At 42.0% G+C, this 18,312-nt stretch overlaps 1 protein-coding gene across 4 annotated transcripts; it reads right to left on the minus strand.

Moving 5' to 3' along the window:
• Window positions 1–947: 947 nt before the first annotated feature.
• Window positions 948–16,454, minus strand: GABPA (GA binding protein transcription factor subunit alpha). Of its 4 annotated transcripts, none has more exons than XM_075593945.1 (10): window positions 16,310–16,454; window positions 14,138–14,238; window positions 13,483–13,627; window positions 11,560–11,644; window positions 10,206–10,451; window positions 8,338–8,532; window positions 6,903–6,959; window positions 6,079–6,219; window positions 3,882–4,074; window positions 948–3,303 (listed from the first exon to the last, which is right to left on the minus strand). In XM_075593945.1, exons 2-10 carry the CDS (start codon window positions 14,212–14,214, stop codon window positions 3,078–3,080), a joined length of 1,365 nt encoding a protein of 454 aa, XP_075450060.1. In that variant the 5' UTR covers window positions 14,215–14,238; window positions 16,310–16,454; the 3' UTR covers window positions 948–3,077. The 4 variants fall into 4 exon arrangements, with proteins under 4 accessions (XP_075450060.1, XP_075450059.1, XP_075450061.1 ...); XM_075593944.1 differs by having other exon boundaries at window positions 16,198–16,445; XM_075593946.1 differs by lacking the exon at window positions 16,310–16,454 and adding an exon at window positions 16,057–16,191.
• Window positions 16,455–18,312: the final 1,858 nt, after the last annotated feature.

Consider the following 18,312-nt stretch of genomic DNA (forward strand, 5'->3'; position numbering starts at 1 on the left):
TACCAGAGCAGAAAGGACTCTCAGAACCAGCTACATCTCTTAGGAACTGCTTATACCCAATGCGGCCAGGCGCACGCCGCCACCAAAACAAATGCCTGTTTTGCACTGAGCGCGCACGCGAATGAGGCGGCCAAGCACAAGAATTTAGAGCAGATCCAAGATATTTATTTGAGAGGGGCAGCCGCGTCACGTTAGCAGTTCAGCCAATGAGGGTGAATCGCTTACATGACACCATGGCCACGCCTCCATCTGCCTGTTGTGCAGGTTTCAGGGGAGCGAGCGCACCCTGCTGGATCGGGTATAATCACAGCCTTACAGACGTCTGTCCCCAAAATAGTTTTAGCCATTTGATGCAGTTTATTGGAGATTGAGTATACAACAGATCGATGTATCTCTAAGGGACCATAGCCATCACCAGTAATGTAGTACGCATACCAGAGGCGGGTAACTTGTTTTAGCGTTGGCTTTTTGCAGTTTGAAAAGAGACTAACGCATCAGTTTAACTACTCAAACTAATACACTTTGTTATATAGTACAGCTTACTGAGAGGTCTTCCCCCCTCCTCCTAACCCTCTCCCTCCTCCTAACCCTCTCCCAGGGTGGGTGAAGGTGTATTTGCCACTACAGAATACGGGAAAGTGTGTGCGCGCGCGCCTGCCAAGCTGGATGTCGCATTGGGGCCTTTTTTTTATCTCTTGTAGTATACATAATGTCACAAACACAAGGTTTGGGTTTTGAGCTTACCAAGACATTATTTACTACTCAATGGGCCCATAGCCATCACCAGTAATGTAGTGCGCACACCAGAGGCGGGTAACTTCTGTTTTAGCGTTTGCCTTTTGCAGTTTGGAAAGAGACTAAAGCTTCAGTTCAACTACTCAAAATACACTTTTTATATTAACCCTGTAAAGTAAAAGGCATACAAAAAAATTAGTTACAAAATAGAATTACAAACAAATTTCTTTTATATACAGAGAAATTGTGAAAAATTATAGGCCAGGGTTACAGATTGTAGATTAGGGCCATTCATCTAAACGCCTTAAAATAGGCATGTCTGGCACATCAGTTATATACTGTATACACAGACGTAGCCAGCCTCATTGTTCCTAGTGATACACAATATTTCCCAGTTACAAAGCAGAATATCAGAGTTTCCATAGCATTCAATGGAAGGATAAGAATCCCACCCAGAGGGAACAATGAAGCCCGCTACATCTGTTTTTAGGAGAGACAAATTGCATATTAACACACATTAAGGGTTCCAAATAATTGGTCTACAACAATATTTGTTTCTGCAGTTTGGAAACAGGTGAAATATTTGTTTCCACTTTCCTCCTCCTCAAAAAACCCAAAAATAAAATAAACTTTATAAGTCAATGTAAAGCGTATAAGAAAGAAAAGTTGTAGCAAATATAAGCAACACTGGGTAAACAGGAATATTATAGAAGAACGTGCCAATACCACTAATGTAGTAGCTTACAAAGACAGTGTTATGTTCATGGCAGAATATGAAAGATAACCTTGTTTGTGTTGGTGACATCGTGCCCCCCCCCCATAAGTGTCTCATGACGTACCAGTTACGTCAATAAGGTTCACCTGGCACGCCAGGGCCCATGAACTACCAGTGACTAGGGTAAAAAGGAGGCTAGCAAATGAGTGCAACACATTCTGCCACATTGCATGTGAAAGAAATGTTTCCAAATGCAAGGATACATCTATTCATGCGACTTCAAGGACAGAATATATCAACTGCAGAATGGAATTAAAGGACCGCAAAAGTAACAGTTAACAAATGACTATGCAGACTGCCATTTTCAAAGCAGTATGTATTATGAATTGTGAAGGATATAAAGTGCCCTGATGGTGCCAGGTCTAATGATTATTTACATCACTAAATGGGCTTGCAATTATGAACAATAAACATTGCCTAAAATGAGACCGGTGGCAGATCCAGGAGCTCCACACTATACCTTACATTTGCCAACAGTCAAGAGTAATACAGTAAATCTGATGTGGAAAATTAATCCTTTAGTAAATCTTGGCTATTATAATAGAGAAAATAGGGAGTACAAAATGTTACCTTGCTTATGACTTGCCTAGATTTTCTACACAAGTATCAAATGGACTTCCACTTGTATATACATGACTGTATATTCAAACTGAAACATTGACAAAGGAGCTACCATATTTTAGCTTGCAACTAAATGAGCCAGCTTCTACAATATTAAACTTTAAGCAGGGTAATAGAATCAAACTGCCCCAAAGTAGCATCCATTCCAGCCAAAAATGTACATGCTCCGATATAGCCAATAAAAAAAAATTAAAAAAAAGTGTTGGCAAGTAAGCCAAATCCCTAAACAAAGATAAAACAACAAACTTATGTTTTGTTGACAACCAGTCATCATAGTTTTGGTTACCCTTCATATTACTTCAAGTTAGATCTACTTTTTGAATATTTGCAAGGCCATTTATGCTCCAGTCATACAAAGAACAGACTAACAAAAGTATTCTCTGCAAATTGGACCATATTGCTTTGAGAGACATATGGAATCCGGTCTTTTTGGTGCAGAATAGAGGCTTGTTTCATTGCAATGAGAAATTGATTTTGTTTTTCTCGGTTATCAAAGCAGACAAAAGCAATGTTTGTGGACCTCAGAATAATGAAGGTCAAGCAGACAGGGCAAAGCACAAGATTATTTTTGATGCTCAACACTACAAAGAAAACCTGCAGTTAAGAACTAGGAATCTAATTCAACAACTGGTAGACAATTTATATTTCTTTAAAAAAAAAAAAAAAATACTAGTTGTCATCTTCGGGAAAAAAAGGGCTGAAAACATTGATAAGTTCATATGCAAAATATATAAAATATACCATACTCCCTTAATATGGACTCTTGCAAAGAAATCTGATGCGAACAGAAACAAGATCCAAATTTATTGAAGTCTAAGTTCTCTGTAGAAAATCATGCCTTATACTGTACAGTCTGAAAATAAAAAGCTTCAGATTCTGATCGGGCAGGAACTTGCAAAGTGTACATCAAGGAAGGCTTCAGACACTTCTATTCCCAAGTGCCTAATTAATCTTTTTCTGTTTGGAGTGAAGCCGTCGCCAAGGTTACTGCTGTGACAGGTTGTCCAAGGCCATGCAATTGCATCCTTGCCACTTTCTTCTGTTCACATTCTGACACCAAGCGATTCAGTTCTGCAGCACTGTAGCCAATAAGAGTCTTCAAATCACAAACAAACTTATAGACAAATCTCTTCCCTTGAACTTTGCAGATCATGTCCCCGTCATAATAATATCTACAAACAAAACAAAAAAGAAATATTGTTAAAAAGTTAGACGCACAGAAAATCTTGAAGTAGAACAGGGGTGGCAAACTCCAGTCCTCAAGGGCCACAACAGGTCAGGTTTACAGGATATTGCTTCAGCACAGGTGGCTCCATCAGTGGCACAGTCAAAGACCCAAGTAGAGCAATTGAGACAGCCAGAACAAACTGGACTGCTTTCCGTTGCAAATGGTTTGTGGAAACCGCTTACTCTTTATTATATGGGCACTTTGCTTACTTCTAACCTCCATCATCATGAAGTGATGCATTATTATTTAATGCTATTTCCCCCCTCTGCCATCACGTTGAATATATGCTATTATACCCTTATAAATGATTGGCTGAAGATAGAGTTTTACCAAGTTAGGTACTCTGACTGTACTTTTTAGGTCCCTGTAGATCCCTCTAAATTAAAACTATTGATCTGTGGAGTCTTTAAATTTTGCGTCAGCTTTTGGGTGTGTGGAACATGGCGTTTATCATTGCGGAACATAGTACAGAAATGTGACATAAAAACCAAGGTGACAGAAGGCAAAGTAAGGGAATCCTACCGAAGTGCACGGCTGAGCTTCTCGTAGTTCATGGTGGGTTTGTTTTTACGCTGTCCCCATTTCTGTGCCACCAGTTCTGGTTGGTTCAGTTTGAACTCTCCTTCATCTCCCACCCAAGAAATGCAGTCTCTAGCATCTTTGTCAGTGAGCAACTCCAGAAGGAATTGCCAAAGCTGGATCTGACCGTTGTTTCCTGTTTAAAAAAAAGTGAAGGGGGGGGGGGGAGGGAGCACAAGCCAGAATGCTGTAACTTAGTTTTATTTGCATTTGGTAATGTTCCCATAAAAACAATTCAAAGTAGAAAAAAAAGTGTTAAAAAAAAAAAAACGACTTTTTTTTATGCACTACATTTTTATTTTAAGCCAAATATTAAAAAAACAAAAAAAAACAAAAAACAAAGTATGAGTATTTAATAAAAGAAGCTTATAGGACATCACTTCTTTGGAGGAGGGTGGAAGGGGCGGTGGAAGGGGGGGGGGGGGGAGAAGGCAGCACTATTTTAATATATACAAGGAGTACAGCAAACAGAAGTTGACATCTCAAAGCTACATTATAAAAGACATGATTTTACAGAGCAAAAAAAGGCATTATTTCACCAGTCCCTCATTCAATAAGCTGTGAAGTATCATTTTCCAAGTCAGGGAAAGTTTTAACTTCATTGAAATGAAGGGTGAATATTTCCCTAGTATGGAGACGACTGCTTCGTAGCTTCAGAAATAGGGTTCTGCCCCCTTACCGTTTCAGACAGATATTATATATTGCACACTTGGTCCTTATCTGGAGATAAAAGGAGGCTTTACCTTAACGCTGAACAGGTGTATGTAAGCATGTGTGTATTTGTATAGCGCCATCCATGTACATAGCAGTATTATATGAAATGAGAAATCTAATGGCCATTATTTGGAGTCAGGAAGGAATTTATTTTTCCCCTTATGAGATATACTTGGATGATGTTTTACTGGGGGTTTTTGTTTGCCTTCATCTAGATCAAAATACTGTAAATACAAATCTAGGATAAGTATCTGTCGTCTAAATTTAGCATAGGTTGAATTTTATGGACATGTCTTTTTTCAACCTCATCTACAATGTAACTATATACAGCTCAACCCCCTTATAACGCTGTGCTTGGGGTCCAAAGAATCATTTCGCGTTATAAGCGGATCGCATTAGAAGTTATGTACAATTGTATGTATTATACAATAAAGTATTTAAAATACTGTACCAATAATCGTGTTGTAAAGTATTCATACATACGAAAATTGGGAACCACGCTTGCATCGCGTTATAAGCGGATTCGCGTTGTAACGGATCGCATTATAATGGGGTTGAGCTGTTATAGGAATAAGGTCTTCAAACAAAGTAAACATTTGGAAAAGGATTCCCTGCCCCAAAGAGCTTACAATCTAAGTGATATGTAGGCAACACTTACTAGAACACCCTTACTGCTATCCTTGTGTATACAAGGGCCGAATACAATAGAGCTACAGAAACGCACAAGTTGAGAAGGGCCTTGGAGGTGAGGGAAAGTGCATGCAGATAGAAGTGAGGGGCAGCCAGTGAGGTTTTAGGTGGGAGAGGACTTTAGATACCAAAGAGCTAGACATCCTACAGCAGAACGCAAAAGGCAAGCAGGTGTATAGCAAGAAATGATGGCCGAGATGAGGGCCAGAGGAGTGTATAGCATTGAAAGAGGAGGATCTTAGAAGTAATACAGGACTTATTGGGTAGACAGGAGAGCGATTTCATCTGGCGAGAAGCAGCTAACATTTAAGAGACAAAGCGCTATTTTTTGATTACTTTGTCATTTGTATTCCATAATTGTATGTCAATGCAGTAAACAGAAATTGCCATTAGTCTTTTTAAGCAGGATTGGAACTAGAAGTGTTATTTCCAACACACGTGATGCCCGATTCCTGAGATACTTGCCAGTGAATTATCCGGTATTACTTCATGGTTTCTTGTGGAAATTGAACAGAAGCACAGAAACCAGTATGTCTCAGGAACCAGGCAGTCCACACAGCTGAAAATAAGCTTAAAGCAACCAGGGATCTACACTTTAAGACATTTTACAAATATTGATTTTACGATCTTGCCTGATCAGGGAAAGTTATTTCATAGTTACCTGGCAATTTGACTTTCAAAGCCAAGTGCACTGATACCAAGTTCAAGCAATAAACACGTAGAAAGAGGTATTTACCTGTTCTGTTTCCAGGTGAGCTTCTGTCTTCCCCAGAAATGCGAGGGGCCCTTTGCACTTTTGCTGCCTTGGCTTGGCTGTTGATGACTTTAATGGTTGTTGGGGTAGATTGCTGGATTGATGCCGGAATGATTTGTACAGCTAAAAAGGAAATAAATAACGACTTTGTTCTTCATAGTTTGTTAATGGCTATAAAATGAATATAAAAGTAAGGTACAAGATCCTTGCATACATTTATATCTGGACAGTCATGCATGGCCGTCTTACAATACGGTGTGAGAATAGGAAGATTAACATTTGTACACCCCTTCCCACCCAAAACAAATAGCTCCAACAAAAAGGTAAAACCACACGAGACCATGTGTTTACATTCCTTCCATAGTGTAATTTTATCAGCATCTACATTTATCATGAATATAAACTTGCAAAAATGCAGAGGTATTCACCCTTTCCCACCTACAGGTGCATGTGGAGCAAAGAAATAGATCCATACATTGCAAATATTAAAGATGTTACCAACTTAATTTCATACAACAATCTTCCCGGCGAGCTCGATATTGAAAACTCACTAGCACTTATTTATAACTACATTTTATTTAGATTAAATATTGTATATTTTGTTTTTAGTTTATTTTATTTAGATAAAATATAAAATATTTAGTCTAGTGGAAAATAAAAATCCCATCAGTATTAAAAACACAAAAATATATATTACATTTTATTAAGATAAATTTACAGATGAACCAATTTGGTTCCATAGTAGCTTAATGTGCCACTCTATGCAAAGATTGTGATCAAAATAAATAGGCCCGAGGTAGACTTACGCTGATCAATGGTAACGGTGGCAATTTCCCCTCCATGTTCTTGGCTCGCCAGAACATCTGAAAAACACAATATGTATTTGTTGATTCAGAAGAAAAGAAAAAAGAAAAAAAAAGCTTTTAAAGAATATACCAATATTTTTTTTTACCACTCAAAATATAGCACTGTTACACGACCCGACAATGTATTACACATTTCTCCCCAAGTCTCTTGCTCACATTGAGACATCATTGTGACCAAACATTTAAGTTATAGCACGTGCATTAAATATGTTGTGCAAGCTAAAGAAAAGCCATCGATGACTTCAAAATAACTTGCCTTTCTGCTTACTCCCCCCTCATTGGCAATGAAAAATGCTTGGCATGTAGGAGACCAGCAAGACTCATGGAAAAGGTCTGTTCAAGTTGGTTAGCAACTAGCATTATTGGGCAAAGACACAGCCTGCAGGGGGCTTCCCCAGCAGCCCTCAACCGCTGCATACCTCAGGAACGCAATGTTTCTCCCCAGTGCATTGGGAGTAGGGACGATGCTGCCATGTATGGTAGCTTTCACCTGCTCCCTAATGACCGTGCAGTAATAAATGATGCCCAACTCCTCTTCTGCGCTAATCACTAGCTCCCAGTGTGGGACGAGGAGCAGGGCAGTATTCCTCAATTAAGCAGCATTTAGAAGGGAGCATGCGTACAATGGCATTGGAGTCATACGCCATCTGACTTAAGTGGCGGTACTGGATATCCAACGTTTTCAGTGACTCAAAACAGAACATATGACCACCACATTCAGCCCTCAAATTTCTATGGGTAGCTTGACATTAGGACAAGACAATAGACATGGAGTACGGCCCAACAAAAATAAAAATCATTAGTCTGAAGGAAAAGACCTGAAAGTTGTTCCTGGTGACAAAAGCTGGATTTGCTTTTGCTGCAAAAATACACCATGTGCATCCAGATGGACGTTTTAAAATCCAACAAAAGAAAACCAAAATGTAAAAGTATTAAAAAAAAAAAAAAAAAAGTCTAATAGCCACTTGAAAACCCAATTCTCGCACTAGTGATTGTATTGTATGTCTTTATTTATATAGCGCCAAAAGTGCACCCAGCACTTCAAAGAATACAGTACAGGGAATTATAATACAATAAGCGCAGCAAAATCAGACAATAGCACAAAACCAGTGTATGTATTAATTGGACAGGACGTGTGTGCATGAACACACTATATAAATCTCAATATTCAACACGCCGTTTTAGAAAAAACAGAAAATCCTGGACGGAAAATGGAGATAAAATAATCTGCGTAAAAAGGCTTTTTAACACCGTGAAAGGTGGCAGCTGCTTTTACGGGGTAAAAAGTATGGTTTGCACAAAAATACATCCCTCCCCACCTTTTAACTAAACAAAAGGGAGATAATTATGCAAGCCCCCCCAAAGGCTATCTTACACTTTCTGAGCAGCTCCAAATGACTCCACAGAATTTCTCCTCTGGGAACTCTTTGGAAGAAATCTTCTTGGCTGATATCACACAAGTCCCTTCCAGGGATACCGAGGGAGTTAACATTTATGTCAGTCATGCAGAATTCCTTCATCACCCATAGCACCCAGTGAAGGACCTGGTCTGTGGACCACTGGAGTGGGTCTGACAACATAAGAAAAAATAAATAAAAAGAAGATTAACCGTTTGTATTGATAGATATGGAGTAAAACACAATGTGAAGCAAGTTTCCCTCATGTATTTGTATCTTTTAATTTGGTGCCCAGAAGCACTTTGTTTGTAACAGTTTGTTTAGACCATAGGTAGAAAGGATCCCGCTGTCCCCTCCTAGAAAAATGTGGGTTACACAACTTATATAATTCACTTCTTTCCAGACATTACTTTTCTTGTTCGAGATTTTCCCTGCATTACCAGAAGAAAGGGTCATCTATCCTGTTCCAGGGAAACTGGAAAGGATCACACTGATCATGTTTGAAAGAGTTCCGTTTCATATGACAGGCTATGAAACACGATCAATTAACACTTTACTGATTATTTAATCCAAAATTAGAACTGTCAGGCAGTGTGCTTATTGCAACCTAGAAATCTTTAGCAAGCACAAACAAAATATAGACATTGCAGTGTTTGATACACGAGATGAGCAGACAGAAACAAGGTATTGTATGTGTTATACTCTGGCAGGATTACAAAACCATAATCATTTCGAATTTCTGGGATCTCAATCTAAAATACCTATTTTGCCATTTTATGCTACTCTAAAAAGGTATCTGACCAATCTAATTAATGGGATGAAACTAAATTACACTTTGGGTTCACTTTATATAAAATATTTATATCCGTAAAATTCTCTGATGCTTTCAGCAATCAAAGTGGGTAAATGGATAAAGATCATACATGTGCTGCTCAATTTAAGTTATGAACCTCAAGGATACTAGAAGCATAAGGAACATTAAAATGTGAATTATCTTAATGATTGCATAAATCCAATGCCACATTCAACCCCACAAAAGAAATGGTTTTAAATGTTAACAGTTTTATTTTGCCAGTGTAATTTAAGATGCAGTCAGTTAAATGTCCACATCAAATAAATATGCTGCAGAAATCATGTTTGCTTCCTTACAAAACTGGAAATAAGGGAATGCCAGAAAGAAGATTTAGATTTGAGCTTTTCCAGTAAAATCAATAAAGCATGCTGGGAAATGGGCTGCCTTAAAAATCAGTGTACCTGGTGAACTGACCTTGAGACACCCCCCTCATACATGCCGAATACAATGAATTACTAATTATTGGGATGTAATCCGGCAACACATTACACCCATTTTAGTAGAGGCCATTGCAAATTTACCATAGCTATAATTAGCAGTAGTCTTCACTTATTTTCTCTCCCCAAATGCACCAAAACAGAGAGAGTTCACAGAGCCCGGATCCCAGTTCCTAAAGATTTGTATGTCTGAGCGGGGGAGGTTCTCCGAGGTCAGGGGGGGGATCGTGGATTATCTCCAAGGGAACCACCGCTGGTCCAGGAAATATAATAGACAACAAGAAGCATGGCCTGCTGCTTTAATGTGCAGTTACGATTGCATGTCTACTTTATATTGAAGATAACTTTACCATACTTTACAATAGGGTGTCTGAAGTCATCTATTATAAAACATTCCAATTTTCCTCAATAATATAAACCGTTATGGCCACTGACCAGGAGAGCATTCCCAACTGTATAAGCAACTTTAACACATGAAATGATACCCATTTCTTAGAGCCATGTGTTATGGTTACTGAAGTTAACTGAAGATTAATGTTCTGTCATTTTATTTTACCGTAAGGTATCCCCAAGCGCTCTTGCTCCTTCCTGTAGCCTTCTAATGCTGCTGCCCATCGTGTCACTTGCTCTGAGGTTTCGTCTGATATAGTTGCGATATGCTTTGTGCCATCCAGGGTTATCACCTGGGCTTCTTCAACAAGTTGGGCTTCAACTCCACCATGATGAGCATCTGGATCAATCACCACTTCAACTGTTTCCACAGGCTTCACAATCTCAAGGATGTTTAACTTGGGTTCCAGCCCTAAATATTTTGGAAAAAGAACATTGTGCCGGCTTAATTGTGGTTAGATGTTTTTAGTGAAGCACTTATTTCCTCTTACACTCCACAACACACGAGTGGGGCGCGGTAATAGATCCAGATAAACTGTAAAACCCAAAAACAAATGATAAAAAAAAAAGGAAAAAAAAACACGTGTACAATAAAGAGACAGTAACTTGGATAATATAGTTCAATCTAGGTGAATAGCAGTTTGTTAGCAGAATTGAAGCCAATTTAGATTACGTATAATATATACAAAATGATGGCAGACGGATGTGAGTTTACACTGCAAATGCTGTGAAACCAGAAAACTCAATTCACCAATGAAATTTGTCCAAGTAAAACCAGTAGATGAAAGGGGCGGCAATCCAAGCCAGCAATTTATTGATTGGTTTTTACAGCGGATTGAAGCTTAACTTCATTAATATGAGCTCCAGGGACCCAGGCTTTCGGAAACACCTCCTTAGTAGGTGCCGGTAGCCGCTTTGCTAGCAGGGTTAACATTATGGCCGCTTGTAAAAGCTTCCACACCCAGCGGGCGAATATGTGGCTTCCTATTGGCCTATGTAGCCCGGGAGCTTTAAAAAGCGTAGATACCGGCACCCCCTTCAGGAGATAAGTATCTCTGGAAGCAGGGGGTACCCAGAGCTGAAATAAAGGGGGGTCAGCTCCCCTGCTTCAATCTTGTGTAAATAAATACATAGGGGAAATAAATACATAGAGGAAATCATTTCTAATATGAATATAACATTTGAACAATGTATTTAGGCATTAAGATGTGGGAAGTACAAGACCCTATACAGCTTTACATGAACATAATTATTGCTGGTCACAAATATGATGCGATACCCAGAGATATGTGGAACAGAACCAACATACTAGCTTTTCTTAAACTCACTTTTAAAAAGAAAAAAAAGGAAGAAAGTGAATGCTGTTAACCAAAGTCTTCCATCACCAGTGGACCACTGTCACCAGTTTGCAATAACTGGTACAGATCGTTCCATTAATGTGCTCCAACAGATGCAAAATTAAATATCCAGACAGCTACATTAAAGAAAAACATATTTGTCAATTTGAGATGAACACTCACCTTGTTGGGATATAACTTGTACGCTAAGCTGTACTGATCCATCAGTCTTTACTCCTTGGTCAAATAAACTGCGTTCTGGATCCAACTGATTAAGAAACAATAATATTGCTTTAGTTTAGGAACATAAGCTTCCAACAGGGTAATCATACCAGCTACTTTGTAAAGAAAGTGTTGTAATGTTAGTTTTGAAGTTCCCACGTTTGTTACCGGTTCTAACACCCCAAACCATAAAGCTTTTCATCTTAACACCCAAGTACAGGCAGTTTCTGCACAGATTTCACACTACTCAAAGGTTCTCAAAGCTCCTTCTCTTACCGTGCACCCCACAACTGGAACAGTCTACTGGAGACTCTCACAGCGTCTGTCTGTCTGTGTCTCTCTCTCTCTCTATATATATCTATTATCTCTAACTGGGCATGCAATGTCTGGTATATAATGTACTGTATGACCCTTTTCACTCATTGTAACCGAGTATGTCATTATAACTCAACATACTTGAAAACGAGGTAACTCTCAATGTATTACTTCCTGGTAAAACATTTAATAAATAAATATCTGCCAGGTGTGTTTCTTGTTGTTCCATTGAACTGGCAACAAGGAAGTAGTAGTCTGCTTTAACAGGAAGCAGACACTCTCCAACAGTTGGTTTCGCTCACACCGCTTGGGCTGCAGCATGGAATAGAAGTGGTTGCGGGTTCTGATCCTGTTGGGCCTCACAGTACCGCCTTCCTTACAAGGTGCTTCAGAACTTCGCTCTCTGGAAAGCTTTTAGGTGTGGGGTAATTTATATATACACTTTGCATAAATTCAAGGTGTGCTCCTTTATGTACCCGGGTGACTCCCCATAGTATTTGAAGTGAGGTTTCAGGAGATTTATAAAGTATACATCACTTGGGACTACGCCAAAATATGTCTCTTCCTCTCCAGAAAAACTTGTTTCAGGTTCTGGAATTGAATATTATAACTGTCACAAATTTCACATACAAATTTGTTTTCGGAATTTTTTTTAAATCCGAAACTGTTTTGCAAATTTCCAAGTGATAAAAAGGCAGATTTGGTTGTTTTTTTCCAGAGACTGAACTGTGAAAAATCCACATCTGAAAGAAAATTGCAAATCCACAGCAAATTTTAATTTCTGCCAAAGATTCACCCATCTCCATTAGCCAGAAATCAAACTCCTCCCAAATCTAACTTTTAAAAATACTTATAGGTGTCAGATTAGTACAAAATGTATCAATTACCCAGATGAAACCCCTGAACATGTCACTGGAATTAGTCCACTTTGGACCCAGGAGGATTGCTCCTTTCAAGGGTATAAGAGACGGGTTTTCACAAGACGGGTTTTCACAAGACGGGTTTTCACAAGACGGGTTTTCAAGGAGCAATCGAAGATTTTTTCCCCCCCCACTTTTTCAAATTTTATAGAGCATTGAAGCAGGGAAGCTGGCCCCAGTTAATTTCAGCTCCAGGGGGACCCCCTGCTTCTGGAGATACTTACCCCAAAAGTAGGTGCTGGCTGAGCAAGCAGGGATTTAAATTGTAAAGCCTTCTCATCATATGGGCCAATAGGAAGCCGCACCAATGAAATCGCGACAGGCCGCGAAAACTTTCAACAGTGGACATATTGTAAAACCTGGCAGCCGAGAAGAGCGGCTAACGGCACATAATTGGGAGGTATCTCTGGAAGCAGGGGGTCCCTGGTGCTGAAATGAATGGGGTTTAACTTAGGAGACCCCCTGCTTTAATGCTATATAAAAAAATAAATTAAATAATTGTAAAGAAATCCGCTGGCTTGGATTGCCTCTAAGAACTGGAACCAAATATCAGCTCATTGAAATGCCCAACTTACAATATTGCAATCCATACAATGGAATACAAATTTGAAATAATTATGATAACATCAGCAAGCAATGGTGTTCATACCTGGATGTCTTGCAGACAGATCTCGTGTGCATCCAGTGAGCACTGAAGCCTGGGCTCCAGCAACTTCTTGAGATTTCCAATTGGTTCATTTATGTCAATAGACTGGCTAACGAACTCTGCTGTGGTATAGGTCTGCTCTACAATGCTACAAGAAAAAGGAACAAGTGAAAGGGCAAGATTAAAATGATGATGTCTGAAGCAAGATACGAATCAGGACTTAATATTTAGAGCTCACACAAGTCCTCAATGGCAACCAACAGGTCAGGTTTTCAGGATATCCCTGCTTCGGCACAAATGGCTCCACCATTATGACTGAGCAACTTGTGCTGAAGCGGGGATATCCTGAAAACCTGACCTGTTGGTGGCCCTTGAGGACTGTAGTTGGCCACCCCTGACATAAGTGGTAAGCAAGTGAATGATTTATGGACAATTAAATTAACAATCGCCAACAGTCAGTTCACAGTATCATTTACGATTTTACGCCAAAGCAGAATGAAAGCTATATCAGTGAGCGTGTAGGTTTTACAGAGTCGCTAACAGCTGTTCAATGAAAATTGCAGATTAATAACAGCATTAATCAATACCAACATAATGCTGTAAATGCAGCTACAAACATAGAAATGCACACACTTCAAATGTGTGCAAGAGCGCGTACCTTTCCTCTGTGCATTCCTGCTTCTCAGACCCATCAATTTCTATTTCTATCAGCTCCTCTGCCTCTCTCTTGGTCATGGCTGGAGAATTAGAAAAGCAGCCCTGAAAGAAAAAAGGAAAATAAAGGATTAGATGATTACTATGCGTATGTCAAAGTATGACATCCATTTTGAGTACATATTTCCGCTTTATTTTATCTGACTGCGTGTATGACTGACCAGGACAAGTTGTGGAATTCAGCAACCACAACATGGTCATTCCAAGACAGCCGATAAACAGGCGACCATCTGACATGATGACTCTGTACATTCCTACATTATCCATACCAGTTATCGAAATAACCACAACGATACGATGGGCAGAAAAAAAATATATGTGGAAAAGGAGTGAATGTTCCAAAAAAAATGTACACGTATTATTAACAGCAACTCAGGATTACAATAAAGTGAAAGCACGGAGGCATACAACAGCAAACACGTCAATGCTAATTCCATCACATAAGGAAAGTTGAAGTTTTACAAACTTAGTCCTAAAACCCTAACCTGGGTCATACCACATCCGATTACCTCTGCTTATGAGGGAGACACCCTAATTATTGGAATATGTTATTTTGTCTGCAGTGTGTAAAAAAAAAAAAAAAAAAGAAGAAGAATTTTCTCGTTCCAACGCAAGTCAGTTGGAGTTCCCCAAACCCCCCTGAAAGCTTCCAAATGTGGGTTAGTACGCAACTGCCTTCAGGAACACACACAATACTGTATATCAGGTCTACACAACAAGGGACTGAGCCAAGACGCAAACACAGCACTTTGTGCAACGCGGGGGCACTGGCGGCTCACTGTTCAAACATCTGACAACAGCAAATCCTCCAAATACTGTATGTAATGTCCATATCTCTTTACATAAGTAAACTCCTGGAAACGGGCAACATACTTTTTGGAACAAGCCCGTGACGGCCCCTTCCAAACCTGTACCTATTTAGCAGGTACACTAGGAGTAGGGGGACGCGCGGCGCTGCACGCAGCAAGGGGGACGCGCGGCGCTGCACGCAGCAAGGGGGACGCGCGGCGCTGCACGCAGCAAGGGGGACGCGCGGCGCTGCACGCAGCAAGGTGGACGCGCGGCGCGGCACGCAGCAAGGGGGACGCGCGGCACGCAGCAAGGGGGACGCAGCAAGGGGCACGCGCGGCGCTACACGCAGCAAGGGGCACGCGCGGCGCTACACGCAGCAAGGGGCACGCGCGGCGCTACACGCAGCAAGGGGCACGCGCGGCGCTACACGCAGCAAGGGGCACGCGCGGCGCTACACGCAGCAAGGGGCACGCGCGGCGCTACACGCAGCAAGGGGCACGCGCGGCGCTACACGCAGCAAGGGGCACGCGCGGCGCTACACGCAGCAAGGGGCACGCGCGGCGCTACACGCATGGGGGGACACGCAACTCTGTACGCAGCAAGGGGGAACACGCAGCGCTGTACGCAGCAAAGGGGCGCGCAGCGCTCTACGCAAGGGGAGCGCAGCGCTGTACGCAGCAAGGGGGCGCGCAGCGCTCTACGCAAGGGGAGCGCAGCGCTGTACGCAGCAAGGGGGGGCGCAGCGCTGTACGCAGCAAGGGGAGCGCAGCGCTGTACGCAGCAAGGGGAGCGCAGCGCTGTACGCAGCAAGGGGAGCGCAGCGCTGTACGCAGCAAGGGGAGCGCAGCGCTGTACGCAGCAAGGGGAGCGCAGCGCTGTACGCAGCAAGTGGGGGCACAGCACTGTACGCAAGGGGGGGCGCAGCGTTGTACGCAGCAAGGGGGGGCGCAGCGCTGTACGCAGCTAGGTAGGTGTATAGCAAACTGCATAGGTCCTGGGACTTCCATAGGGATTGCTAGGAAGTACCTGCGCCCCAATGAGGAACAGCAGCGCTACCTATTTTATACCCACAACATGTGGCAGAGTCGCGCTTCATCCCCACAGCAGGACACGCACATGGGGGCGGTGTTGAGAGCAGGAGTGATGGCGGCTGACCCCGCCGCTGCACGGGAGGGAGGCCCTCGGGGCCGCCCGCCTCCTCCCCGCTCTTACCTCTTCCTTTAAAAAAAAAAAAAACCTCCTCCGGATCACAAGCGGAAATGAGCCGCGCGGCGGCGGAAACAAAACACTCCGAGGAGAGGGCGGAAAACGTCTCTACACGCACCCGGAAGTCAGGAGTGAAACTTCCGGCCGACCCTCGGGCGCTCTCCGCTGATCGGTCCGCGCGACCCTCGCTGGCTCTTGGCGGCCTGCAAGTTCGGAGAGGCGAGGGAAGGGGTGGTGCTTATCGGCGCGCGCGGTATTTGTAGTGACGTCAGAGAAGAAGTGACCAGGGAAGGGGGAGGGAGCAGACAGAGATCACTTCATGTACTGTGTGTCTGTGAGGTCCCAGGGACACGTGATACACACTCACTCGTACTGTGGTGTACACACACACACACACACACTTATTGTTTTCTTTTTTATTTCTTTGTATTGTGGTGCTCTCTCATATATTATTGTACTGTGGTGTCTGCATATACACACACTCAATATTCTACTGCGGTGTCTGTGTGTGTATTGTATGTCTTTATTTATATAAAGTGTATATATGTGTGTTTGTATATATATATCAATAGTGCAGAATAAATGAGTTCTTCAGTATTATGTGATACCTTTTTTATTGGACTAACAATTTATGTCATCGGACAAGCTTTCGAGAGTTCTCCTCTCTTCCTCAGGTCAGCAATACTGTTTACAAGGGAATATATGGCTAAAACAGTGTAGAAAGGTAAAAAAAAAAAAAAACACCCCAGATATGTACTGTAGATAAGGAAGGGTGTTAGTGTTGAAGCCAGTGGAGGGTGACAAGAAATGGTTTGGAGGGGGAGGGGATGTTGGGGGAGGGGGGGGGGAGAAAGAAGTTGATAAGAATAGAGACAGGCAGCTTGATTACAAACAATTTTGATAGGGTGTGAGAAACCCCAAACCCGCATTAAATATTATTATATTTATGTGTAGAGGTATCGGTACCGTGTAGGCATGCTTTAATAATCAAAAATGAATAGACGATAATGTTCTGTGGCTAACAAAATGCTTTTATTTGTGCGAGCTTCCGAGATAAACTGATCTCTTCTTCCGGCGATGGTACATTGAATAAAGCAGGCAAGGGGTTTACTCAAAAACAGTGCATCTTGGAATGTGACTTTTGAAATCAGCGTATTATTAATTCTCATATACAATCTCCACCCCTCCCCTTTATTCTCTATACCCTTTTCTCTCTCCCTTCCTCCTCCTCTCTCCCCTCATCCCCACCTTTACCTCTCTCGGTCCTCCCAACTCTCTCTCTTCAGCCCTCATCTCTATTCTCCACTCTCTCACATCCCACTCTTCCCCACCTCCTCTCTCCCTTCCCCTCTCTCATCCTCTATTCCACTCTCTACCCCTTTCTTTCTTCCCCCAATCTTTTCCCCTTACACACACTTCTCCCCCTCCTCTCACACACGCTTCTCTCCCCTCTTATCTAACACACCCCTCTCGTTTCTCCGACACCCTTTTCCCCTCTTACCTCCAACTCCTCCACATGGTGCGCCGTGCTATGAATTGTGGGACTTGATTTTTCCGTGCCGAGCACTGAATAGTTGCGTCCCACCATCCAGAGTGCGGCACACCCCATGCGCAACAGACAGAACATTCTGCATCGGGCTGCCGACACCAACAGAACCGGTGCCATCCGCTGACTGCCCCTGAAAATGTTTCCTGTTCTCTTTGCTTATTATTGGTGCTATAGAAATAAATAATAACTTTATTTCATATATCGCTTTTCAAGCGCTTCACAATTACAATATAGGGTTGCACATATAATAGTACAGGCATAGCTGCTACCCCGGCAAGCTTACAATCTACGGGGCTGATTCATAAAGTGCTGGCTCTGGTTAGCCCTTAGCCCATCTGATCGAAGGAGAGGGCAGAGTCAAAGATTACCACTAGACAGCAGGCTGGGTGAGATTGTGGTGTTGTTGACAGTGAGGGAGAGTGGGTGTAGAGGTAACAGTGGAAGCGGGAAACAGTTCTGTTTTGAATATGTTAAGCTTCAGGTAATGGTGGATCAGCCAGGAGGAGATTGCGGGGAGACAGTTGGTGACACGGGGCAAGAGAGAGGGGGAGAAGTCAGGGAAGGAGAGGTAC

Source organism: Ascaphus truei, chromosome 3 (assembly GCF_040206685.1).
Source record: "Ascaphus truei isolate aAscTru1 chromosome 3, aAscTru1.hap1, whole genome shotgun sequence".
Classification (NCBI taxonomy): Eukaryota; Metazoa; Chordata; class Amphibia; order Anura; family Ascaphidae; genus Ascaphus; species Ascaphus truei.

Coding starts and splice junctions, on each gene's coding strand:
- GABPA (XM_075593945.1), bottom strand. CDS start 14,214: ATGACCAAGAGAGAGGCAGAGGAGCTGATAGAAATAGAAATTGATGGG. Junction 6,960..8,337: donor TTTGGAGCTGCTCAGAAAGT/GTAAGATAGCCT, acceptor TGTGTTTTTCAG/ATGTTCTGGCGAGCCAAGAA. Junction 4,075..6,078: donor CTCACCTGGAAACAGAACAG/GTAAATACCTCT, acceptor TTTTTTAAACAG/GAAACAACGGTCAGATCCAG.